Here is a 26,250-nt window from a genome sequence, read left to right as displayed (position 1 = left end):
TATGCTTTCTTGTTTATTTGCCTTTCTCATAGTTGGTACTTTTTTAGTTCCAAACTGGATATTTGATAATACATTGTAGCAGTTCTGATACTAACTCCCTATTTCTAGGGCTATCATTGTTAACTAGTCTACTTGTTTGTTGGCATTTATTTTCTAGTTAGTTGCTTGTTTTAGCTGAGTGAAATTAGTTTTTCCCCAAATGTGCAACCCTTAATGTTGAGCTTAGAGAGTGCAGGCTTGAGTATGACTCCTCCTACCCCACTGGGTTAAAATGGTTTTATCTCTGTCCTCTTTGATTATCTCTTTCAGTGAACTCCCTTTGAGGATACTGCTTTAGTTGCAGATGGCATATCTGCATTGGTATCAGATGCCACAGTTAGCCTATGCTAATTTCTAGCTGATTGCTCTATTGTTTTGACAACACCCTGGTAAATAAATTACTCTGAAGTCTGATCTGATTCTGCTTGAACAGAAACAATCTGATTCCAGTGCTTCTACAACTTCTGTAGGAGTTGTCTTTGAGGTCACATTTTAAGGCTTCCGCCACCCCCAGGAGGACCCTGCTACTTCTTTCCTCAGTTATTTCTACTAACCTTCTAGCTGTTCTGCCTTTTCTCGTATTGCTGTTACAGAGCTATAAGCCCCAACTAATTTACTTATCACCAAAATCACCACTGGTGATTCCAGTGTCCTTAGGCTTGAACTTCTCCACACTCCATTCAATATAAGATGAGTCCTCTTAAGGAGAAGTATGGAGTGCTCTGTGCTTTTAGGCTTCCTCTTCTTCCCGGGCAGAATGTACCTGCTACTGCTTCAGAGTTTAAGGTGAGGACAGCACCCTGTTTCTCTTGCAGAGACACCCATGTTCTATGAGCAGAGTTCTAGGCAAAGATACTGTATGGTCGTCTTGGCTTTCTCCTCCTAACATGGAACCTCAGCTATACTCGTGTACTAAGACGAGGATGCTTAAGGTCTAGTATTCTCAGCCTGTCATGGCTGCTGTGGAACTTTTGTCCTACAACAAGGCCCAGGTAGAGGAAGAGAGCCTCTACCTTCTCAGTCATTTTTGCCTGAAATAGAGCTTTAGCCACATGAAGCTGGGAGAGGAAGGGATGAGAAATAGGTGGTCTGCTCCTCTTGGCAGATACCATAACCCTAGGCTTGGACTGTCATGAAAGACTTACTCCATCTTCTTAACTTCCCAAGCCTAGATTAGACCTCCTGTCACTATACCTGGGAAAGGAAGGGGGCAAGGCATGGTTCAGATGGCACTGACTCTGTTCTTCTAAAAGTTAGCAGATTTTCTTGAATAAGTATTTCTCCATTTGTTATATGACCTTAGGATGGCTTCCAGACATATTTAAATTGTTTTCCATACTTTGATCATTTGTTTTTTATTGGGAAGAGGATCCACAGAGTTCCTCACATCACTATTCTAGAAGTGCTTCTGACTTGACTTTTCTGGGATGTGTCACTGTTTATAACATCTTTGCATGAAAAGTTCCCTTGATATCTCTAATTTTCTTGAAGAGATCTCTAGTCTTTCCCATTCTATTGTTTTCCTCTATTTATTTGCATTGATCACTGAGGAAGGTTTTCTTATCTCTCCTTGCTATTCTTTGGAATTCTGTATTCAAATGGGGATATCTTTCCTTTTCTCCTTTGTCTTTCACTTCTTTTCATAGCTGTTTGTAAGGCCTTCCTAGACAGCCATTTTGCCTTTTGCGTTTTTTTCTTGTTGATGTTCTTGATCACTGCCTTCCCTGCAATGTCACAGACCTCTATCCATAGTTCTACAGCCACTATCAGATCGAATCCCTTGAATCTATTTGTCACTTCCACTATATAATTCTAAGGGATTTTATTTAGGTCACACCTGGATGGTCTAGTGGTTTTTCCTACTTTGTCCAATTTCAGTCTGAACTTGGCAATAAGGAGTTCATGATCTGTGCCAGAGTCAGCTGCTGGTCTTGTTTTTGCTGACTGTATAGAGCTTCTCCATCTTTGGCTGTGAAGAATATAATCAGTCTGATTTTGGTATTGACCATCTGGTGAAGTCCATGGGTAGAGGCTTCTCTTGTGTTGTTTGAAGAGGGTGTTTGCTCTGACCAGTGTGTTCTCTTGGCAAAGCTCTGTTAGCCTTTGCCCTGTTTCATTCTGTACTCCAAGGCCAAATTAGCCCAGAGACTTTGAAAGATGGGGCCTGACTGTTCTCTAATTGTGATATACATCTATCATCACCGTGGTGGTTTGTGAACTTGATAACAGCTGTGAAGTTTGGCACTTCCTCACAGTTAATACATGCCGGTATCTGAAATTTGTTTGTTCTGTTGTGGGATAGGCATTATTTAATTAAATAACTGTAATGTATGGATGTGAGAGTTGGACTGTAAAGAAAGTTGAGTGCAGAAGAACTGATGCTTTTGAACTGTGGTGTTGGAGAAGACTCTTGAGAGTCCCTTGGACTGCAAGGAGATCCAACCAGTCCATCCTAAAGGAGATCAGTCCTGGGTGTCCTTTGGAAGGACTGATGTTGAAGCTGAAACGCCAATACTTTGGCCACCTCATGCGAAGAGCTGACTCATTTGAAAAGACCCTGATGCTGGGAAAGACTGAGGGCAGGAGGAGAAGGGGACGACAGAGGATGAGATGGTTGGATGGCATCACCAACTCGATGGACATGGGTTGGGGTGGACTCTGGGAGTTGGTGATGGACAGGGAGGCCTGGCGTGCTGCAGTCCATGGGATTGCAAAGAATCGGACATGACTGAGCGACTGAACTGAACTGAACTGAACTGAAATTCATGCATGAGCAAACTGTTCAGAGTGAGAACTGCCTGTATAGCATATGTTGAGTAATGTCCCATGGTAAGAAACAAATACCTAGAGGCCTGTAGGATGAGAATTTGTATCTTGTTATGAGGAAGTCTTTCTCTAAGCGGAGTGTGAAATTGAGATATAAAGGAAAAAGAGAGTTGCTTTGACTTCAGAAAAATGAAAGAATTCTGCATAGCAAAAGGCAACCCAAATAGAGTTAAAGATAACTGGCAAACTTGGAAACATAAACATTTGATGATGTCTTTGGCCAGCAATTCCCTTTTTTCACCGTAGAATGAGGGGGAAATCTCAGTGAGCCAAACCTCATGAATCAATAGATAAGAGGTTAGACTAAATTTCTCATATGGTGTGGATTTAATTTTATGGAATGCAAAGTATCTTCCTGTAGGAAACACGGAGTATTAGCAGTCTTATCCAAATCCTTAGCAGTGCACGCAGGTAAACCTTGCGTAACTGCGTGATGGGTGAGTCTCTTTTCTGTTCTATAAGAGAGAGAGAACAATGAGCAGAATGTGTGTTTCTCCAGGGCCGAATTCTAGTATTGTCTCTGGACCACTGAGCTTTTCAAAAAATCGAAACGCACAGTCTCTCGCCAATCACTCTGAAACAATCAAGAGGGAAAGAAATGGAAAGGTTGATGAACTTGCCAGTCACCGTTGTGGTCCTGACTCCTGAAAATAGTGATGATGGGGAGGATGAGATGTCACATATCTGAAACTTACAGGGCATGAAGATTCAGATGTCCAGGGTGTAGATTCACATGGAGTAGGGAAGAATGCCTCTCATAACCTACCTCAGCTGAATTACTTATTGGGAATTGTTGATTAAGAAATGAGAGGATACAGGCAGGAGCAACTCCTGAAATAGTGCCTAAATAACTCAAATATTCCTAAGGAATCCTGCGGACAACTGTGTCAGAGAGGAACTGACAAATGGAATATAATAAGCACAGAGATCATGCCCTTGTCAGCTAGCATACGGAGAGCATTACTGATCCTCAGCAAATTACCGGGAGCCAACACACGAGACCCTACCCCTAAAGAGGCCATAGGGGAGAAAACCTGACGGGCAAGGCGAATCAGGTTTTCAGGGGTTTTGGAAAGCTGCCCCCGGCTCTCACCTTAAAGATGATATCTGTCTTTCTGATGCCTGCCTCAATGGACTACTCCCTAATTTCTCTGACACAGGCAGGAAGGCCTTCCCCGGTCTCTTCCCAAATAAGAATCAATTTAGAATTTTAATCAATAAGTTTCCCAGGTGGTGGTATTTTATGAGATTATTTAGGGTGAAAGGAGTGTTTTAATTTAAACTCCTTTGCTGGTATTTTAGTTTGTTTGGCAAATGCGTTTAGGTCCTTGGTACTAATATGCATGATTGCTTATAATATCCTAATCATAAAACAGCATAAAGAACCTGATCACCTAAAGTCTTTAGTAGGCACAGAGCCCTTCGGGGGTGAGGAAGCCCTATGAGAGAACATAAAAATATTATTCTAAAAGTGGTTATAGTTAAAGATTTAGAAAAATAAGAGTTTAAATTTGTTAATTTTAACCAGGAATGCTAAACAGGGGCTGCCTGACTGGAGCTGCAGAGTCTTTGTCTGGTAAACCTTTTAGATAAATTTAACTGATAACTTCTGCAAAAGGATTGACCTTTGTGTTCATTAAAGAATAGATTACGGAAAACAGCTTTGCATTCACCTAGGTCATAAAATGTCAATAGGCCCCAAGGCCAGAAGATAATGTACAAGACCCTCATAAACAAAGAAGTATGCAGAAAACACCCTGGTTTCATGAAGGACAAGCTGACGTAATGTTAAACTATCTTCCCCTTAGAAATGTACAAACTTAGGGTATAAAAGCTATGGTAAAAAATAAAGCATTGCCAGACTCTTCCAGACTCTCTGCACCCGCGTCTGGTCATTCTCCCTCTCTCTCTCTCTCTCTCTCTCTCTCTCTCTCTCTCTCTCTCTCTCTCTGTCTCTCTCTCTCTCTCTCTCTCTCTCTCTCTCTCTCTCTCTCGCAGACTTGGCCCTATCAATGCTAGTCTCTCGTCTCTCTCTCTCTCTCTCTCTCTCTCGCCGACGCCGTTCATCCTGAGGGTATCCCCTGGATCCTGCCGAGGCTGGACCCCGGCAGCAAATCATTACTGATCCTCAGAAAAATGTAATGTGACTGGGCCTAAAACCTGGTTGGAATTTTCCATAGATGTGTGATATTGGAGATGTGTTTGCAGCTGCACTTGCCAAATCTCCTTTTCAAAGCACAGTAGGTCATGGCCAGAGGAGCAAGGGCAGCTCTGCTCGCTCTCAGGCAGAAAAGGATTTTAGAAATGTCAGGTTCTCTCCCACAAAGGAAGGGGTTAGCAGATTATGAATTGGTGATTAGTACAAGTGTCTGTGATCCCTCAACTAATTTCCATCTTGAAGCTGGGATATAAAGACTCAGGTGCTGGGTGGTGAGTCACAATCTCTGAATAGGTGCTTAGTCAGGACGGATGGGCTGAATCCGGGTCTCGGCATCTGGTACCCAGCTCTTTTTCCAGCAGGATGCCTTTAGACATGACCCTGACACCTTTGCATCCATAGCTTTTTGTTGTTGTTTGGTTGTTTGAGTATATAAAATGGTGATAACACTACTTGGTGGCATATTCAATTAAAAAAAAATAGCAACCTTTCATTACTCAGTGCAAATCAAACAGGAAATGCTTTCTCTTAGTAACCCTGCTTAACAATTTTCTGGACTCTTCTGCGCTGGGCCAGATTCAGAAATACACAAGTGAAAGATGAGACAGTACATCATGTTTTATTCAATTGGGTCTTGATACCTGTGTGTGACTCTTAACCAAGTAGTATGCAGTAGTTAAGGACACAGATTGAAATTGTTTAGAGTGTGTCCTAAACTCTGACTGCCAGGATTTAAACCTCAACTCTGGAGATTGTAAAACCTGGGAAAAATTGCTCTCCTAAACTTCATTTCCTGCAACCGAGAAACAAAACTGTATCTTCCTTGTTGTGTACTGAATAACACCCTTGTCCCTAAATATCCATATTCTAATGCCCAGAACCTGTGAATGTCACATTAAATGACAGAAGGGATTTTGCCAATGGGATTAAATTAAGGTTATTGATAGGAAGATTCTCCTGGGTTACCTGGATGGGCACTCAGTCATCACTGGTGTCCTCACGAGAGAGAGGTAGAGGGAGATTTGACTCCAAAGAGAAAGTGATGATGAAGCTAGGTTTGGATTGATGCAGCCAGAAACCAAGGAATGCTGACAAGAAAACAGATTCTGTCTTAGAGCCTCTAGAGGGGGCATGAATGGTCCTACCAACTCCTGATTTCAGTCCAGTGAAACTGGTTTTGGACCTCTGTCTTCCAGAACCGTAAGAAAATGTGTTTCGTTTTAAGCCACCAAGTTTGTAGTAATATTACAGCAACCGTACCGAACAAATGTGCACCTCTTAGGAACTATTACCCCAGTTAAGATGTGTGCCTGGAAGCACACTTAGTGGAATAGCGGCATGCAGCAGGTTTGCCATCATAAGCCATTCTTAAAAACCTGAATCCTTGGCTTTGCGGGATCATCAGATCCAGTACAGTGGTTGCCGTTTTTCTCCTTGTTCATCCTGGTAACATGTCTGGACAGCTAGTAGAGAGAGCTCTGTCCTTCTCCACAGGTCCTCTCACCTCTATTAATTAGAAGGAAAGTAAAAGTTGCTCGGTCATGTCCAACTCTTTGGAGACCCCATAGCCCCCCAGGCTCCTCTGTTCATGGGGAGGCTCCAGGCAAGAATACTGGAGTGGGTTGCCATACCTTGCTCCAGGGGATCTTCCCAACCAAGGGATCGAACCCAGGTCTCCTGCATTGCAGGCGGATTATTTGCCAACTGAGCCACGAGGGAAGCCCAAGAGTACTGGAGTGGGCAGTTTCCCTTCTTCAGGGGATCTTCCTGACCCGGGAATTGAACTGGGGTCTCCTGCATTGCAGGCAGACTGTTTCCCAACTGAGCTACCCAGGAAGTCCTAACGAGAGGGAAGAGGTTACTTAAGTAAGACGTTACTTAAGCCACCATCTTCTTTTCCTCTCCTTTATGACTCTTCATCCAACTGGTCTTTATAAATTTTAAAGAAAACAAAGTCATTTCTCAATGGATTCAGATACTACCCCAAATTAATATTCCCCAAAAGTTCTTATTCTTATTTCTAGACCTCATCACCAGAAATTCCTGAGCCTAAACCCTGCCTAGCTTCTAGGATCAGTCATTTTCTCATTTCTCCCTTTTCCTTTTAGTTGAGTCTTGTCATTTTTGTCCCTTCCCTAAACATAACTTGTAATAAGGTGACATAGCAAAGTGATGAAAGTATAGATGGTTTGTTTTAATCCTGGGTTTTTGCCATCTACTTACTGTGCGACATTGGACAGGCTCTTTAACCTCTCTGGGCCTCAGTTTCAAAAAAATAAGTCAGTATTATAAATAATACCTACCTAAGATTGCAATTGTGAGGATTAAATGGGCTTAAGCACTTGCTAAGCACTTAAAATAGTACTTGTTGTAGTGTAAGCACTGTAATTGTGCTTGCTAATAATCGTAAGTGCAATTCCCAGCACATAACTTACTCAACTTTCTGTCATCACTTTGAGGTATGTATTTGATGAAATCAGTAAAATCATTCTGTTTCAAGGGGAACAGAAAAGTATTTTTGAGCAATTGTCCATGTGGCTATTTCACCACATTTAGTGTTTTCAGATTTCTGTACAACAGCCTGGGCTAGTCCAGCAGCAAATTAAAAATGGACAGAGCTTATGTTTTGCACCCTTTATCTCACTGTCCCCCCGCCTCCCCCACACACATCCCCATCTCTTTGGACATAAGCTTTCATTTTTCCTCCATGTTCTGAAAACCTACTTCTAAGAAAGTGTCTCGGTTCATCCATGTCGCCACAAAGTAGCATTGGCATATAGACACTATCACGTGTGAAATAGCTACTAGTGGGAAGCTGCCGGATAACCCGGAGAGCCCAGCCTGGTACTCTGTGATGGCCTGGAGGGGAGTGAGGGGAGGGCTGAGGTAGGCTCAAGAGGAAGGGGAGATACAGATATAGATAATTATATGTTTATATTATATATAACGTATATATTATATATGTATATATAATTATGACTGATTTGCTTTGTTGTATGGCATAAACCAACACAACATTGTAAAACAAGTATCTGCCAGTTTAAAAACCAAAGGTGTGTGATCTCCAACTTAGCGTGAATTTAAGACAATAGTGCCACTTGTCTCAGAGAGAGAACTTTTCAAGCCTGGTTCTGTTTCTCAAGGTTGTTTTGTTTTTCTGTCTCTCCTAGCCTTTCCACCTTGGGCAAATACGGGAGGTCCACATTGTGGCTCCAACACTTAGCACCCGCGGCGTTCTCCAGGCCCGAGAGGAGCGTCTGAGGGCGGCACCCCTGTCCCGGGGCTGCTGAGGGACCGCGCCCGGCTCCGTCTCACGTGAGGCGTCAGCTGCTGCTCAGGCAGCCCCTCGCCTCTCGTCACCCTGGGTGACGGCAGCGCCCGGTCCAGGGAGGGCCTGGGTGGGCTCAGCATAGGCAAGGGTGTTTCTGGATCTCTGAGAAGAAAATATCGGCGACAAGAAAGACATGCATTCATGAGTCTGGGATTCTCAAATCTTCCACAAGCCGCCTGCTAATTCTTGAGAGGTATATGTGGGGAAAATGCCCTGCTTGATAATAACGAGAGTTTTAGCCTGAAGTTCCACACAAAATTTCTAATCTTAAGAAATGTAAGAGGCCCTAGGTGAGATCTCACTCGTGGCCTAGACCAGTATTGGGCATAGTATGGAATAAGGACTACCTGGCTCATAATGACCTGAAGTACTGGTTGAAATCCAGATTGTTAACTCTCCCACAAGGCAAGGAAATTAGGAGTGATGGGGCCAGAATTATGCCGTTTTCATGATCAGTAACTAGTGGTTATTTCCAGTCTAACCTGAAAGCAATTTGGTCTCTTTTCTTTCAGGGTCTTATGCTTCCTTTGGTCTTAGAGCTTCAAACTGAGGAGGGGGAGGGGCAAGGGTTCTGAAAGAGGAGGGGATCCAGGCAAGGAAACAGTGTTGCCTTTGAACATTTTAAAAATAGTTTATTCTGGGGAAATGGTTCAAGAGAACAAAAGAAGGTGGGTCAGATTTTAGGAGAAGTGATGACATTTTGTGAGAAAATAGCAGTTGAAGGAAAAAGCAAACTGAAATACAGCATGAGTTTAAACAGTTGATGATAGAGACAGAAGTAGGAGCATCATGCCTACAGAGAGGGAAATACAGTTCTACCATTCTGTTGTCCCCAGGACCGAGCAGAACTTAGTTAATTTAACTTACTGGTTTTCAACCCATAGCATCAACCTGTAAATAAAACACAGGACACTTTGTTGTGTTTGCATAACAAATTATAAATATTATCATCACAGGTAAAGCAAACATGCTATTGCCCAAAGGTGAGCTGTACAAGGGGAAAGACAGAACTGGGGGCAGAAGCAGTCTCAGGCATAAAGAAAATGATGAGATTAGAGTGAAAGTGAGTACTGTAGCTATGTCCTATAGCTAATATTTCTTGAGAGCTTCCGTGTGTTGGACATTGAAGGCTGCAGATGTGTTATTATTTGCATCATCACGAGCAACTCCACGCAGTGGTGGTTATCATCCAGTTCCTCATCATACAGGTGAGGAAACAGAGGCCCAGGAAGGTTGAGTAAATTGCTCAGGATTGCAGAGCTAATAATATACTGAAGAACAAAGCTTCCAAGCCAAGTGGTCCATCTCCAGAACCAAGGCTTTTAGCCACTAGACTACTACTTCTCCCTTCAATAAAAGCCAGCAAAAATTGCATGGCATTACAGAAGAGAGGCAGCAGAAGTGATGAAATGAATATGATGTATTGGAGGGAAGAGGGATGAGAAGTAGTGGGGGTAGGAGTTTATCTTCCTGCCTCATGCTAGGGTGCTAAAATGGATCTACAATGGATACAGCAGATAAACATAATGTCTAGAATTATGGGGGCAACATTCCTGTGGCCAAAAACTGTCTCTGGAGAGGGGAACTGGGGTTAGAAAAGTTGAATTTCTGTATTTGAGATGCTATCATGTCCACATAGTATTTTCATAACAATATTTCCATTTATTTAGATGAAGCTTCAACTGTGTAAATGCATTAAAACATGAAATTCAAAATCATCTTTATATCTCATACATTTGCTAAGTGCTTGCCTTATCAGAATTGTTGTTTTCAGCTTTGAAGGATTTTTGTTTTTTAATGAAAAGCATTATAAATTTTAAAAGTTAAAAATTGTCCCTGGTGATGTTGTCCTGCATGGCCGAGAGAAGGTGTGGAACTATTAGAAGCAAACTGTATTTCAACCCTGCTTCTGGTAGGGAAGGAGAGTGTCTGAAGTCAGGCAACAGGAGCTTTGATCCTCTGGAGTCGGAAGGAACAACTTGGAGTAAATGAATCAGGCGGCAGGGTGCCGGGAGGAGGCTGTCGGCCTCTCTGTGATGGTGTTCTTTGTTTTGCAGGACTAATCTCAGAAATGTTGCATTAGGCTCAGTGCTGTGCATTTTTAGGCTGCAGTATTTTTCCATCTGTATACTTCATGAAAGCAAGCACTTTTATGCTCCCTTTAAAATGGGAATCTCCTATTTGAATTGCCTGGTGAGGACATTTGAAGTAATTCATAAAGCATACATATGCATGCTCTATCTCCATCTATGTAGCTATCAGTTATCCTTTCCCTACTCACCTGCCTGTATTAGTCTGCTCAGGCTGCTATAACAGAATAGCATAGACTAAGTGGCTTAAACAAGAGACATTTCACACTTCTGGGAAGTCTTAAGAGCAAGGCAGAAACACTTCCAGGTGAGTCCTCCATTTTTGGCTTGTAGATGGCCATCTCCTTGCTGTGTCCTCCTCACATGGTGGAGAGAGAAAGCTTTCGTGTTTTTTCTGTTTCTTATAAGAGCTAATCCTATCATGACAGCTCTACCCTCATGGCCTCTTCTAAACCTAGTTACCTCCTAAAAACTCCATCTCCTAATTCCATCACACATAAGGGGATAGGGCTTCAATATATGAATCTGTGGAGGGGGACAAAAAAATTGTCTTAACTCTCTATATCTGTCTGTCTATCTGTCTTTATGTGTAGAATAATAACAGTGGCTTATAATTCATTTCCCTGTGTTATTTTATCCTTCCAAAACTCGTGTGAGGTAAATTGGCCATAGGAAAATCACTGATTTCACTGAAACGTTTGAAGGTTGGATTAACTTTGTGATCACACAATCAATAAATGATGATGCCACAATTCAATCCACATCTTCTCCACCCTCCTTTCCTCTTCTCTTCTCCCTTCCCACTTTCTGACTTTCTTCCAGCCGCATTATTTACTAGCTTTTCCCTTAGGACATTGGTGTCCTTCTTCTGGGCCTTGCAGAGGTTATTCCCATTATCTGGAATGCTTTTTCCTCAGATATCTGACTCAGTTCCCTCCCGCTACACTGTTCAAACTCCACCTTCCCAGTAAGACTTATCCTGTTCTACTGTTTAACTGGAACACCTTGTTTCTCTGCCCATACACTGCTCAATCTCTGTTGCGTTTGTTACTAGGCTTCCCTGGAGGCTCAGTCAGTAAAGAATCCACCTGTAATGCAGGAGACCTGGCCCGATCTCTGGGTCAGGAAGACCCCCTGGAGAAGGAAATGGCAACCCACTCCAGTATCCTTGCCTGGAAAATCCTGTGGACAGAGGAGCCTACAGGTGGGCTACAGTCCCTGGGGTTGCAAAGAGTCTGACACAACTTAGCAACTAAACCACACCACCAGCTTGTCAGATAATTTACACTGATTTCTGTTCTCCCCTCTGACTACAGGATAGGCTACAGAGAGTCAGGAGTTTTGCCTTTATTGAACCTCCTGGAGGCCCAGCAAAACTCTAGGGTCTGCTAGAACTGGACACAGTTATACCTCTTATGTTTGGTATTTTAGCAGCCTATCTCAGAGCCAAGCCAGTTATTGAAGAGAATCTTTTCTGATACTTTAAGCAGTATGATCAACTTGAAGTAAACTTAAATTTTCAACAATTACAGAGCAGGCATGGACTCTTCCTTTGTTTCTCCAGACACATGAACCTGGATACAAAGTCCATCCTCTCTGGGTGAAGTGGGAACATACAGAGATGACTGGCCTAAGTTTCAATTGGATCAAAAGATGCACAAAAGAGACATTTAAACGTTTTCAAAAACGAAAACCATCAAGTGTGTTTCCTCTTCACACATCAGGGATTGTCTGGCCTCTGGTGTGGTTCGAGTGGTGCAGGGGGAGAGAGAGAGACATAGAGAAGTAAGGATGAGCTGCCCTGTCTCTCCCTCCTCTGGACCTTAGTTCTTCCTGGACTGTCACTCCTTACACTCAAAGCAGATTTCAGAAGTCAGCACACATGGTCATAATGTATGCCTAGCTCCACAACCCAGTCACTGGGACCCAGAAAATTTTGCAACCTTAAGTCTGCCTCAACACATCATGACTCATATATATCAATGGGTAAAGACACACAAACAGTAGTAGATTAACAGGAATAAGTTTTTACTTATATATAAATTACCTATATACATATTTGTCCATAAAGCTGGGAAAGATAAGTGTCCATTGAGGCAAATGGGTAGGGGGAGAGGAAGCAGCTAAAGACAGCTGTAGAACTTGCCAGTTCCAAGTGTAGGGAAAATATCCAGAAGTTTGGGTCGGCCAAGTTTACAGTCAAACCAGGGATGGCATAGTGGATGATACATGCAGATTACTTTCCATCCTCCACATGGAACTTCTCAATTCTGGTATGTAGTTCTGAACTGGGCTCAGATACTTCTCAGCCTGCACGACACACACACCCACCTTCCTCACCCATGCACATACAACACACACCTACTCGTGCATATCGCTGAGCGTGTGGTCCTTTGGCTCATTGCTGCTAAAGGCAACATCGTGCTCCTCCAAAGTCAGAGGGGTGCCCTGAGTTGGGGTCCCAGGAGTTCTGAGTGCAGACATTCCTCTCTAAATATATATGGTGCTATCCCCCATCGTACTACGTGGGTTTGGGCTGGGGAGGCCTGGGTGCTTTGTGTGAATGGGACAGCAGAAGTGTACCCAGTCACAGCGGGTGAGGTGCTGGCCCCCGTCACCCGCTCTGTGCTTTGCATATATGAGTTCCGAGCCCAGTGGCAGGTGCTGACACTGGGGCCTCCCATCCGAGATGAGATGTGGCTCCTTCCATGTGTTCACCCATGGTGTATTGGCCAGGTGGGTCCCAGTTGTACTGATGGGAAGTGTGGCTACCAGGTCCTCCATTCCTGGGAATGATGACGTTCCCTCCTATACCACCACCACTTGGATCTTGGACAGGTGGACCCCTTGTGTTTGGAAGTCAGGTGGAACTTCTAGTGGGTTTCAAGCCAGGGGTGGGTCTCACAGTTGCAAATCCAATGGATGCAGTGTTGTTCTAGTGAAAAGTTGAAATTGACTTGTCCCTTGACACAAATTTCTTCTTCATGGTGATGGGATTTGTAACTGTAGATTGTCTACACTCATGTGGGTCCTGGGTGCAGTGATGGGAAGTGGTAACACCCCGACCTCTAACCATAAGGATGGTGGTTTCCCCTGCCGTGACTCTACCACCTGGACTTGGCTGAAGGAGACCCCAGGCGTTTGGATTCAAGTTGGAACCAGATATGTGCCCGGATGCTGGGATGGGGGCTTGCTGTTCCTACTGCAGCAGCCAGCTGCAATGAGATGAGCCCAAGGTGATCTGGCCACAGTAGGAACACAGGTGGTGCTGGGTGTCCCACACAGTTCTGTGCAAAAGTGAGGTGGGCCAGATGCTTCTGAATAAGTGAGGCCTAGGGCATTCACACCAACCCAAAACTCCCACCAGCCATAGAGGCTGCAGCCCCATCAACAGTGGGCCTCATGTGGTACTAGCAAGACAACAAGCTACTGTCTCCAGGACTGGGCACTGTGGTATCCATTCCAAAACCAGAAGTAGCAGATACATCCCTGGGGAAAATACCTGAGCTGTAGACAGAGGGCAGCTGCATGTTGATGGTGGTGGTGGAAGACAGGGGATCTGGTAAACCCGAATCCATTATCCTTCCTCTGGGTGGCTGGACTGCAGAAGAGGTTAGCTTTTCATCTTGTGCTAGGGCTAATGGGTTTCCCAGTGGAATAGACTTGTTAGGCTTCTTCCTGTTGTTGGCCCCAGATGTGGGTTCAATGGTGAGTTCTGGGTTTCAAGCTTCACTTGAAACATGGGTACCTCTGTTGACCACGTCCACAGGTAAATAAGTCGAGGCTCGGGTCCAGGCATCGCTGCCACTGGGTGCTGTGTTCTCAGAACCAGGAAGAGCCATGTGGTATGAGTAGTGGTTGTCCTTGGAGTCAGAGGTAGACTAGAAAGTAAAGTCTGAGGAGGAGGTGCATCCATAGCTTTGATGTCAAAGACTGGTTTGACATCTGTAGAGATGCTGACTGCTGAAGCATAGATAACTGCCGAAGCCATAGGTGGGGGGCTGGGGGAGGCAGGAGCCGAAGCCATAGATGGGGGTTTGGGGAAAACAGGAGCTGAAGCAATAGATGGGGGGCTGGGGGAGGCAGGACCTAAAGCCATAATTTGGGGACTGAGGGAAAGAGCCAAAGCCCTAGAGAGGGGGCCAGGGAAGACAGGACCAAAAGCTGTAGATGGGGGGCTAGGGGAGAGAGTGGGCAGAACCCTAGATGGAGGGATGGGGAAGACACTGGCTGGAGTCCTACACAGTGGGGCCGGGGAAGACAGGACCCAAGGCCGTAGATGGGGTTCCAAGGGAGACATTAACCAGAGTCCCAGGTGGGGGCCCGGGGAAGGCGCCAGCTGGAGCCCCAGATGAGGGCCCGGGAAAGGTAGCAGCCTGACCCCCAGGTGGGGGCCCGGGGAAGACGAGAGCCTGACCCCCAGGTGGGGGCCCGGGAAAGGCAGCAGCCTGATACCCAGGTGGTGGCCCGGGGAAGGCGGCAGCCGGAGCCCCAGGTGGGGGCCCGGGAAAGGCGGCAGCCTGACTCCGAGTGGGGGCCCGGGGAAGACGACAGCCTGACCCCCAGGTGGGGGCCCGGGGAAGGCGCCAGCCGGAGCCCCAGATGAGGGCCTGGGAAAGGCAGCAGCCTGACCCCCAGGTGGGGGCCCGGGGAAGGCGGCAGCCGGAGCCCCAGGTGGGGGCCCGGGGAAGGCGGCAGCCGGAGCCCCAGATGGGGGCCCGGGAAAGGCGGCAGCCTGACCCCCAGGTGGGGGCCCGGGAAAGGTGGCAGCCTGACCTCCGGGTGTGGGCCCGCGGAAGACGACAGCCTGACCCCCAGGTGGGGGCCCGGGGAAGATGGCAGTCGGAGCCCCAGATGAGGGCCCCCGAAAGGCGGCAGCCTGATATCCAGGTGATGGCCCGGGGAAGACGGCAGCTGGAGCCCCAGATGAGGGCCTGGGAAAGGCGGCAGCCTGATAACCATGTGGGGGCCCAGGGAAGGCGGCAGCCGGAGCCCCAGATGAGGGCTCGGGAATGGCGGCAGCCTGACCTCCGGGTGGGGGCCCGCGGAAGACGACAGCCTGACCCCCAGGTGGGGGCCCGGGGAAGACAGCAGCCGGAGCCCCAGATGGGGGCTTGGGAAAAACAGAGGCTCTCTGCTGCCCATCAGTGGCTGCAGATGTAGGGTGAGGGTTGGTTTGGGAGTGAAAGGCATAGTTAAAGATTGAAGCAGGGCAGGAGACCGTCGGCACAAATGGCGCTGGTGGTGTCTGGTCTCCCTGCAGTGCGTGTCTGCTCCACCCCAATACCTGGGGGAGACTGAAAGGTTACAGCATGAGCCGGGGGAGTAGTGTCCATGTCAGTGACGTCCTGATCTGAAGGAGACAGGAAGGTTACACTTGGAGATGCTGTGACTGTGGTGGTAAAAGGGACTCCAGTAGAAGTTGTAGCAGGGGGAGCGATGGGGCGGTCTGGAAGAGGGGTGAGTAAGTATGAGGGAGGGGGAGAATCTACACACATGGGTGTTGGGGGTTCATTTTTGTCGGAGGGTGGCTGGAAGGGGAGGGTTGGGGTGCTCAGGGGTGTGGAGAGGTCAGAAATAGAAGGTGGTGTTGCTCTGACTGCACACGCAGTGCCCGCATCCTCCTTGAGGGCAGTTCCCACAGTGGGATTGGAAACTGGAGGCAGAGCATCTGCAGGACTAGCAGAATGAGAGTCCACGGGGGCTGTGTGTCTTGCCACCCGATCCACATAAGGTGTCAGGCAAGGTGGAAGGCCAGCCAGATTGGGGAATCTGGAGGACAGGTCGGCCAAGTTGGTGGTGGTAGGAGGGACCTGCAACGTGTGACTGACCGGAGGCAGGGAGCCTGTGGTCCCTGGGGCAGGCGGGGCGGCGCTGCGGCGTCGCATGGCCTGCCTTGGATCCCTCAGGATTCTGTTCCTCTGACGGTCCCTGTTTTGTTTCAGGGTGCCCCGGGTTTTGGCGCGAGTCATGGCTGGAAGCTTCGGAGGCGGGGGAAGGTCACTGCGACCCCAGAGCAGCGGCAGCGGGGGCGGCAGTGGCGGCAGCGGGGGCGGCAGTGGCAGAAAAAGCGGCGGGGGCATCGTCCTCTTGCGGGGGCGCCCACTGCCGGCGGCTCCCAGGGGAGAAGAGCTTCTCCGCGGGGTGTCTGAAGGTGGCTCACGCTGCAGCGCCTTCCCGGACATCGGTGACTCTGGGCAGCCGGGTTGGTGGTCTTCACCCAGCACCACTTCTCCTGGCCTCTCGGGCAGCAGGCTGCAGCGCGGACTTGGGGCAGAGAGCACCGTGGCCAGGGGGCCAGGCTGCGAGGGAGGCCGGCCGTCTCCAGCAGTGCCGTCTGAGCAGATGGCGGGGCTTTGGGAGGAAGGCTTCGTCCGAGACACCTGGGCTTTCTCACTGAAGTTGCCTCCTGGGTGCCCCGGAAGGAGGTTTGGGAGGCTCGGGAGGGCAGTGGAGGGGCGGGAGGAGCCCGCCGGTCTCCTGGGGCCTAGGTGTCATTGTCATAGCCCCGCTGCGGTCCGGACTCATCTTTCCGTTGTCCTCTCCTTCGGCCTCTGTGTGACCTTCCTCCTCTGTCACGCCTTCCCTTTGATCTTCCTGGACCATGGCCTTACTCTCCTTTGCGCGAGGAAGTGGGCGGTGACTGGCTGGTACCGGCTTCCCAGCCTTGGCTACCTGAACAGGTAGCTCAGGGAGTGAACGCAGGAGAGTAATTTTGCGCCCCGGTGGAGGAATTCTGACGGTTCTCGAAGGTCCGAACATCATGGAATTACGAGTGGACAGGACGGGCTGCTGCTTCGGCCACTCCCTCAAGTTCGCCAGGGGTAGCCCGCCCACACGGGAGTACCCAGCCTCCTGGATTGGGTACCACCTTTTCGGCATGCTGTAAAACCCGGACGATGAGGGCACTGGATCCTGGTTGAGCAGCCTGCGACCAGGTTGTAAAGCAGGAGCTGGGGCGGCGGGGTGACCCCGGCCAGATGTGGTGGCACCCCGAGGGCGCAAAACCAGCGAGCCCCGGCCCAGCGGGCGCCGGCGGCGGAGCACAGAAAGAAGTTTACACAGTAAATTGCCCGTATTGTGCGCCAAATAACCCGAGAATAGAATGTGAAACTGCGAGAGCGTCTCCCTAGCTTCTTACTCCTCTCGCGGTGAAACACGTCCTGGAGAGAGGAGGACTCAGCCTGGCAATTGTGACTCGTCCATGGTATACGTGTCACAGAGAAACTGCAAATTCCGGGGCAAAGGGCGGGGCCCAGTGCACGACCCCTCCCGGGCTCTCTAGCCGCTGAGACCTCCCACTGTGGGTGGCAGGTGTTTGGCACCAGATGGGCCACCGTGCAGAGACTCTTCAGGACCGTGGGGGCCTCCTTCTCCAGAGCTCATCCCATCTAGCTCCTCATCATGCAGCCCCCTTGGTGCCTGCGTGTGTATCTGCCGGCCCTTCCCTGCCTGGGTCTCAGAGACCTGTGCAAAGCTGACTGCAGGAGCCACCCACCCTCCCGGGGGTGGTCCAGCACCTGTGGGGACCTCTCCAGCTTCTCTGCGAGGCCAGGAGCAGCTTCACCGCCGCGGCTCCTCTGCCATCATCACCAGCCGGAATGCAGAGCCCTCACCTGGCCAGGTGCTGCACCCCACCACGTCCTTTTCTGGCGGGTAAGCCTCTTTCTTCACTTCTTTTTAGAAATTTGGTACAACAGTTAAATCTTAGACTGTTCTTCAGGGTGTGCAGATGGTAATGGCTTAGCCAGGATGTGACCCAAACCTGCTCTGGGCTGTGGTGCCTCCCCGCCATACATGCTTCACGTGTTACTGTTCTTTTCTTGTCCTCCTTATGGCACTTAGCCCTAAGTGTCATACCTATAATGAGTCTATATCCTACCCTGTAGGTTTTCTTTTGCTCAATTCATGAATTGATCACCTGCTGCGTTGGGTTCTGATCTCAGAAGAGGCAGGTTAAGGACCACCAGTTGTCAGCATAGCACCAGCGGAGGTTTTCCCTTTGGTATAGTTTGAAGGATCCAGATATGTAAAGATGATAGTCTAGATAAATCATGGGCTTTCCTGAAAGAAATTTACCAGTGCATTATTCTGTATGGATTAGAAGCCTGTTTCTGTGGCCTTCCTGGAGTGTGTTCAGTAAGGCAGCTCATTCATGTTGAGAAAGCAAACACATCACTTATTGCAGCTTCATAGTGGAGCCCTGTTTCAGCTTCAGTCAGTCAGTACAGTTTGGTCACTGTGAGCATGTCAGCTGGGTCCACTCTTTACTACCATATATAATTCTAAAGATTCTTATGCCCAGGAGAGAAGTCACACTCTTGGGTGTCTAGGACAAGGGAGACATGTTATTATTCACAAGGTAGAAGCTTCAAAAGAATAGGATAGGACTGAAAACTCCTAGTCTAACATGGCTTTATCGAGTTTGAATCTTGTTTCTTTGGCTTACTTCATTGGAGTGTTTTCTTTCTCCTGGGCTGACATTGTGTGTTACACAGCAGGCATGTGACATGTAGAGGTTTCAGAACCCAGAATTGTATTGATCAGTGAAACTTTATTTATATATTTTAGTTTAAAATCTATTTAAAATAACACTGGACATAATTCATATATTATAAATTAGTTTGCCCTCTGCTCTTGAGATTCTTTTTATAGTATGTCAGAGTAAATTTGGACTTCCATCCCCAAGAAGATTTGAGATTGGAGGACACAAAAGGTTTTTCTCAGACCTAAATTATGTCTGAAAAAAGCGAGAAATATCATAAGCCCTATCTGACCTCTCTAGGAGCAGAAATGATTTACAGCTGTGGCATTTAACCATAATTCCTTGATCTCATTTGAGAAGAGTTCAGTAAGGAACAATCTCTTCATTTTTGTTTCTTCCTTATTTTCTTGTCTTGCTTACCAACAATCCATTGTAATCCATGGATTGATATGGCAGCAGGCTGAGTGGTCTCTGGAGCTCATACAATTAACTTTTTTCCCTAAAATAACTTTAATTTCCTTGTTTTTCAGCTCCTCTTCTTTCCTTGCCCTTTGCTATAACCAGAACTCACTGAAAGCTAACTGGCTTTGTGCAGACCCTCCTTAGGACAGTCTTTCCTTAGTTATTTTATTCATCACTCGGTTTCATTTTTTGCCTTCTCGAAATATGTTGAAATCTTTCTGTAGTTGATGACTTCCACAACCTCTTGGCTTTTACTGGCTTATTAATTTTGGTATTTCTACACTTTTATTTAAGTATGGTTTCAGAAGGAACAGAAAGTAAATGTGTCCTAGTCTGCCATCTTGAGCTGAAAATCCCTGTCAGTTTTAGCATCCAGCATTCCCATGGGGTGGGGCGGGGACCTTGGCATTAATAGGTGTAACACTCAAGATTTCAGCTTTTCTTGGGCAGTCACTAAGGACATAGTATGTGGTAATTTCTAATGGGAAAATAATAACTATTTCATGGAATTTATTTGAGGATTACATTAGATAATGAACATACAAATGCTTTCTAAAGTTTCAAAGTCCATAAAAATGTTTCTTGTTATTGATTTGGTGCTACTTCAGTTTTACTTGACAGTGATTCATGACCTTGCTTATGTGAGAAGATGCCTTCTGAAACAATTATGATCATTTAAAATATTTGTTTATTTTAAATGTTTACTTGTGTAAGGAGCTGTGCAGAATGAACTGGGCATCCCCTGCCCCCTAGTGGCTAAAAAGCTGCACACAAAACACTTTTAACATTTCCAGAGTGACTTGGAAAGGGCTGAGAGCTGGGAGACGCCGCTCTAAGGGACTTGCGTTTGTGTACTGCAGTCTGTAATTGCCTGTGCCGAAAGTTTTAGCCCCTCTTTTTTTTCTGGCATGTTATCTAAAGCTGGCTAATTAGCATTCTTAAGAGTAAATCATTTGTTACTTTGAATTAGGTGTGTTTTGTTCAAGGACAAGTTAACATATGTCAAGTCATGCTGAATGTAGATTCTCATTTTCATACAAAATAATGAATATCTAAAACACTTGGAATTTGTGTTTTAAAGCGTGTCCTGTGAATTGTTGAAAATCAGTAACTTTGTTTCGAGGTTTATTTAAGGGTAAAATTATTTTTTTCATTTTATCTCTCGATCTCAAGATTTATGTAAAATCCCATATGCTGAGTCTGTTCTTTCCAGAAAGTGAACTGAAACATTTATCTAGAAAGCATCTCAGTTCTGACCTCCTGGTCTTTTGTTTTGAAGCAGGAAGACAGCTGAAATTTTTGTAGTTTTACACAGCCATGATGTTGTTCTTACTATACAGATATTGAGAAAGTTTCTATTAGCTGATCCTTAGAAATTTTATAAACACATGTGAAAAATTTTTACAGAGAGAAATGGAAAGTTCAGTTAATATTTTCATTGCCCAAAATAAATTATGAATTGTAGATGCATTTTTAAAATTTCAATTGAAAGTTATTTGGAGGAAAACACAAAACATAACAAAGATAGAAAGAACAAAAATAACAGAAGAAGGTGTTACCTGGAAAAAAAAGGAAAGCAAATTGTTCCTCATGTGTCCTGAATTATAAGCATTATTGTATTAGAGCAACAGTTATCTCAGGTAGAGAAAAAAAAAGGTTAGGCTTGTACACGTGTTTCGTTTCCGGTTGTATATTTGTTTTATAGTTTAATTATGTTTTGGGAAAGTGTGACTAAGGCCTGTTTTAACACAAGTCAATAAATTAGACTGCATGCTTTTGTTATAATAGACATGTTAACATATGCGGTTCTTCATAAAATAAGTTTTTTTTCATATATTTTGAATCATTTTTTTCCTATTTTTCAGCCTCTAAATGTGACCTGTGCTTATAACTGACCTTACCTGTAAGTACAATGCTGTTGTCCTTCCTAGTTTTTTACTACTTTATTTTTAATTTTTACCCTCTTTTAAGAATCTGTTCCAAGTGGAGAACATCAGAGTGTGACAGGAGGTGAGGAAGAGGCAGTGGATGAATGCCAAGAGTTAAATGCAAGAGAAGAGCGGGATATTGAGATAATGATGGAAGGCTGTGAATATGCAATTTCTAGCGCCGAGGCCTTTGCAGAAAGGTTGTCCAGAGAGCTGCAGGTGTTAGATGGGGTCAGCCTTTCTTGTAACGTGTGGCTAGTGATGTGTGGTAAGCTGAGGAGACTGGTGATGTTCATATTCTGCTGCCGCTGCCTTTGAGCCTAGACGGTGGGATCGTTGCTGTCTTTCCCTAGAAGCGCATCACCAGCTGCCTCCCTCTGTCTTTCACTGTTCTTGGTCCAGAGACAGAACCATTCCTATTAGGCCAGTGAAGGCAGTTGGCTGAGGTTCTGGATTTGGGGAGGTTCTTGATATGAAGTGATGGAAGTAGAAAGTAGCCAACCTGAAACCACCCTGGGGGTTGATTCCCCCAGCCTCTGGAACACTTCAGAATAGTTCAAGGCAAGAGAATAACATTTTTGTGGTTTGGGGGGAAAAAAATAGGTACAAGTTAGAAGGAGAGAGAGTGAGCTGAAAGAAGCGAATCCTTTACCCAAAGAGAGCAAAATAGTGTAGTGAAAACAGGAGAGCCAGGGCAAAAGGATGTTTGACGACTCCTCTGAACTGCTGTGGAATAGATGCTGTTTATTTGTATGCACATATCTGAGCTTGTACCTACATGTACATCTTTAGGAAGTAAAAAGCTACAAGTAGCACCTGTCTTATGAGAAAAATCTAAAATGAGAGTGTTTTGTGAGGGGGGTGTCATTTTGTTAGGCAAAGTATGAATTTAAGAAAAACTCTGAGAATAAGGAATGTTTTTAAGACTTAAAAGAGTGTTGGCATTTTATACATGAAAGGTACAGAAGTTGTAAGGTTGAACTGAGGTCCAGAGATTACACCAATAGCCCAAGCTTACAAATTTGTAGAACTCTCTGGAAGTAAAGCCTAGAAGAGACTTCAAGATGTTGAAGTGAAAATTGTCCTGGATCAGTTCAAGTCACAGCTCTGCTGCTTAAGATTCAGTGGGTCAGAGCTCTGCTGCTTTACAGTTGGGCTGCACCTCCATGGGAGTTATTATGAATAGTATATAAAATAACATGTGAAATTTTAGCATCACCCATACAATGATATTATTTTAACTCTTTATCCAAATTTTTTCCTCATATCATGTTATCTGCCTTCTTAATGTGGCTTTGTGGTTTGTATTTTCTAGTTAATGTTGCCTCTGTGTTTCAAGTCATCATATTACTTTGCAGTTTAATTTTGGGTTTGAAAGCTTCCATATTTCAGGGAATTGAGAATCAATAGAGTCTTTAGAAAATATTAATAAGGGGTCGGTGGTTTGTTGCTACTTTGTCTGGGAAAAAAAAGTAGTTGCAAATGAAAGAGAAAAGAAAGAATATTGTAGAAGGAGCTATCTTATGGCAATAGACTCTTCCACATCCTATTAGTACAAATCATGCTACAGTTATAAATTAGTTCCATGTATCTGTTAAAGACTGGCATGCTACTGCTACCCTCTTAACTAAGGTATTAGCATAGGTGATTATTATGCTTTTGTTTAGGATTTTACATAAATGTTGCAGATTATAGAAAATGTCTATAGTTGATAGAGCTGGAAGCAGCGTCAGAGGTGGTATAACCTAACGGCACTAATGAGAGTCCACCATTGCTGATGATACATCATGGCGCATGCCCTAAATATGCGGTATTGAGATCTGGTCCCTAACCTCCACATAAGGGGACGTGTGCTTCCCTGAAATACTGTGTGAAAAAGTGGAGTGTAAACACAAAGCAGCCAATTAAAGTAGACGTGTAGATGTGTGTGTCAGCCTTTGTTGCCGCTGCTGCTGAGTCACGCTGCTGTCAAAGATTTATGGATATTTCATTTGAAGAATATGAAGTATTACTTCTCTTTTTAACTGTGTAGGCCAACATCCAGTCTATCATGGCCTCTGAAAAGCAAGTCAACATCCTAATGAAGTTACTGGATGAGCCTCTCAAGGAGGTGGATCAGATTGAATTGAAACTGAGCAGTTATGAGGAAATGCTCCAAAGTGTAAAAGAACAGATGGATCAGATCTCCGAAAGCAACCACCTCATTCATCTCAGTAACACTAATAACGTAAAACTCCTGTCTGAGATAGAGTTTCTTGTGGTAAGCATGGTTATAAACTACTAGCAACAATTAAAAAAAAAAAACAAAACTAATGATCTCTAAAGCCCATTTGCAAGTATTTTCTAGTTTCCTTAGGAGAGCAAGATTTAAAAATACTGAAGTTTCAAACACCCAGTAATAGGATTGCGTAGCATCTTACCTGTAAACTTCCTAAGAGTACACAGACAAATGGTGTGTTTGTTTACTTTCCAGAGCCACATGGACCTGGCCAAAGGTCATATAAAGGCACTTCAGGAAGGAGATCTTTCTTCTTCCAGGGGCATTGAGGCCTGCACCAATGCTGCAGATGCCCTGCTGCAGTGCGTGAATGTAGCTCTTCGACCAGGTATGACCATAAAATCTGCCCAAGAACCTGGGACTAAGCTTCTGACTTAGTGTAAAGCTTTTGACAAAAAGTCCATGAGGCAGGTGGTTTAGGGTTAGATTATTAGCTATTGAAACAAGTTTCACTTACTCTCAAACATAATTTATATTGGCACGAAGAACTTGTTCATTTCAGTACCTTCTGATTGACCATCAGTGACTCTACGTTAACACCAGCATTTTTCTTCAGCGCTGTTCACAGGACCTAGCACAAAGTAGATGCCGTAAGGCTTTGCTAGACCAGCGGTTCCTAAACTTGAGCTTGCATCGGGATCACGGCTAGGGGCCAGCGCAGAAGCAGTAGGTCCGCTCTGAGGCCTTAGAATCCATGTTTCTGACCGTTCCCAGGTGAGGCTGAGGCAAGACCGCAGCGTGAGGATCGCTGAGTTACACTGTTTTTCCCCCTTACCTTTCTTTTATAAACACACGCATAAACCAGCAAAAGGTTGAGTTCTTCAGAACTGAAATACGGCTTCTGTTATAAATGCACTCCTTAGACATCCGGGAGCTCTTTAACCCGTTGAATAAGCTGTCACGATTTCAGGCCATGACGTGCTTCTGGCAGTTCAGCAGCAGCAGCAGCAGCGTTTCAGTGATTTGCGAGAGAATTTTGCCCGGAGACTGGCCAGTCACCTCAACAATGTTTTTGTTCGACAGGTAATTTTATCTTATTATAGTACTGGCATGTTCCTGTAGCTTGAAATGAAATGGTCACAGAAAAAAAATTTTAATGTATTTAATTGGGAGCACAATATGTTCCTTTCTATATTTATTTGATTTTAATATTTTTAGATATGTATGTATTTGCTCATAGATGTTTTGGGGGCCTCAGTGGTCTCCTATGAAGACAGTTCCTTTTAGCCAAAATTCCCTAAGTTTTAAATAATTGTGCTTGCATGTTACATATACCCCATTTAGACAATCTTGTTTCTAAAAATAAGTCCAAACTTGTTACGTTTTTAATGTTTGGCCTGTTTTATTTTTCAGTATTTTCAAGTGAGAACAGGGACTTGATTCCATGTTTTCAGTATTTCATTGGCTCCATATACTTATAAATATGAGAAAAATGACTAACTCAATTGTAAATTCTAGTTGATTTACTCTTATAGAAAACCTTTATCTCTATTTCTATGTGGAAAGGGTGTTATAATTAAGGTTGTGGCAATGATATAAATGTTACTGTTAAGTATACCTTAGAGGGATTTGACTAGAAGGTGCTTTTTTTTTAATAAATAATAAATTAGACTTAATATTTCTTGAATAAATTAGGTGTCATAAATTAGATTTTGTGTATTTATGATCTCTTTAATAGGGATTTGGGGCCAAAAAAAAGTTGAGTGAAATTTTGTTCATCAAGAAATGCTGACTGATATTCCAGGTTCTTATTTTGTTTTCACTTTGTAGTATTCTGAAACAATTGTATTTACTCTATTTTATTTCTGATTAGTTTACTCAGGCCCTCCTTCAACTCTATAACAGGTCCTACTTTCTTTCCGTGCCTGTGAGTACATCAACTTTGGCTCCAGCTTCTCCGATTCTTTTTTTTCCCCTGTAAGGTTTACTAAGCTTAATAGCAGCAGAATCTTTATAGTTATAATTTACTGATTTGAGCTACCTGTTAACCATATTTGTGGCAGTTTTTTTAATGTCCCATAACAGAAAGTTTATTTAGATCCAAAGGCATTTAATCTCATTCTGCTTGCCTTTCTTTCTGTCATTTTCATTCACTCACTCACTCCTTTATTTGGAAGTCATTTGCCAAGTGATTAAAGATGCATTCCAGACGTTTCATTGGAATAGATGAGAGGCTGATTCTTTGCTCTAGTTGCTCACGATCTAGAGAAGGGCGACAAACAGACTGAGGGAAGGTGTATGTTATGGTGGTACCATGGGAGTAAAGGAAGACCAGCTAACTAACCGCGCAAGGGGGAACCAGGGGAAGACTCTCTTAACATTCCACTTGACTTGAAAAGCTTCAGGAAAAAAGTAAACCTAGGAATCACATAGGAAATACTAATGCACATTTTTCTTACACTATTATTTCAATAATATCTATTTTTACACAATTCCCTAGTTTTTTTAAATTATCCTGTTGACAGGCTATAGTCCACATTTGTAAATGGTATGGAAAATACCAGTCATTAAATGATAATCCTTTCTCCACCCTTAATTGTTTGTTATAACATGCTATTATTTGTGATTTTTGCTTCCTTGCCTTATAAACTAATGGCTTTGTTTAAAATGAATGCATCCCAGTTCTGAAAATCTAATATGCATTGTTACATGT

General features: G+C 44.8%; 1 protein-coding gene across 1 annotated transcript in view; it reads left to right on the top strand.

Annotated features, from left to right (window-relative positions):
- The window catches only part of LOC136166218 (exocyst complex component 1-like), a 78,019-nt gene that overhangs the window by 32,974 nt on the left and 18,795 nt on the right, over positions 1-26,250 (top strand). The window contains 6 exon segments of the mRNA XM_065932241.1: positions 16,390-18,068; positions 21,257-21,294; positions 23,352-23,579; positions 23,793-23,925; positions 24,508-24,620; positions 25,411-25,464. Of these exon segments, the coding sequence (XP_065788313.1) occupies positions 23,370-23,579; positions 23,793-23,925; positions 24,508-24,620; positions 25,411-25,464 (510 nt within the window). The 5' untranslated portion in view covers positions 16,390-18,068; positions 21,257-21,294; positions 23,352-23,369.

The sequence above is a fragment of the Muntiacus reevesi genome, chromosome 4 (assembly GCF_963930625.1).
Source record: "Muntiacus reevesi chromosome 4, mMunRee1.1, whole genome shotgun sequence".
Lineage (NCBI taxonomy): Eukaryota > Metazoa > Chordata > Mammalia > Artiodactyla > Cervidae > Muntiacus > Muntiacus reevesi.
This window is presented reverse-complemented; position numbering and strand designations above follow the sequence as displayed.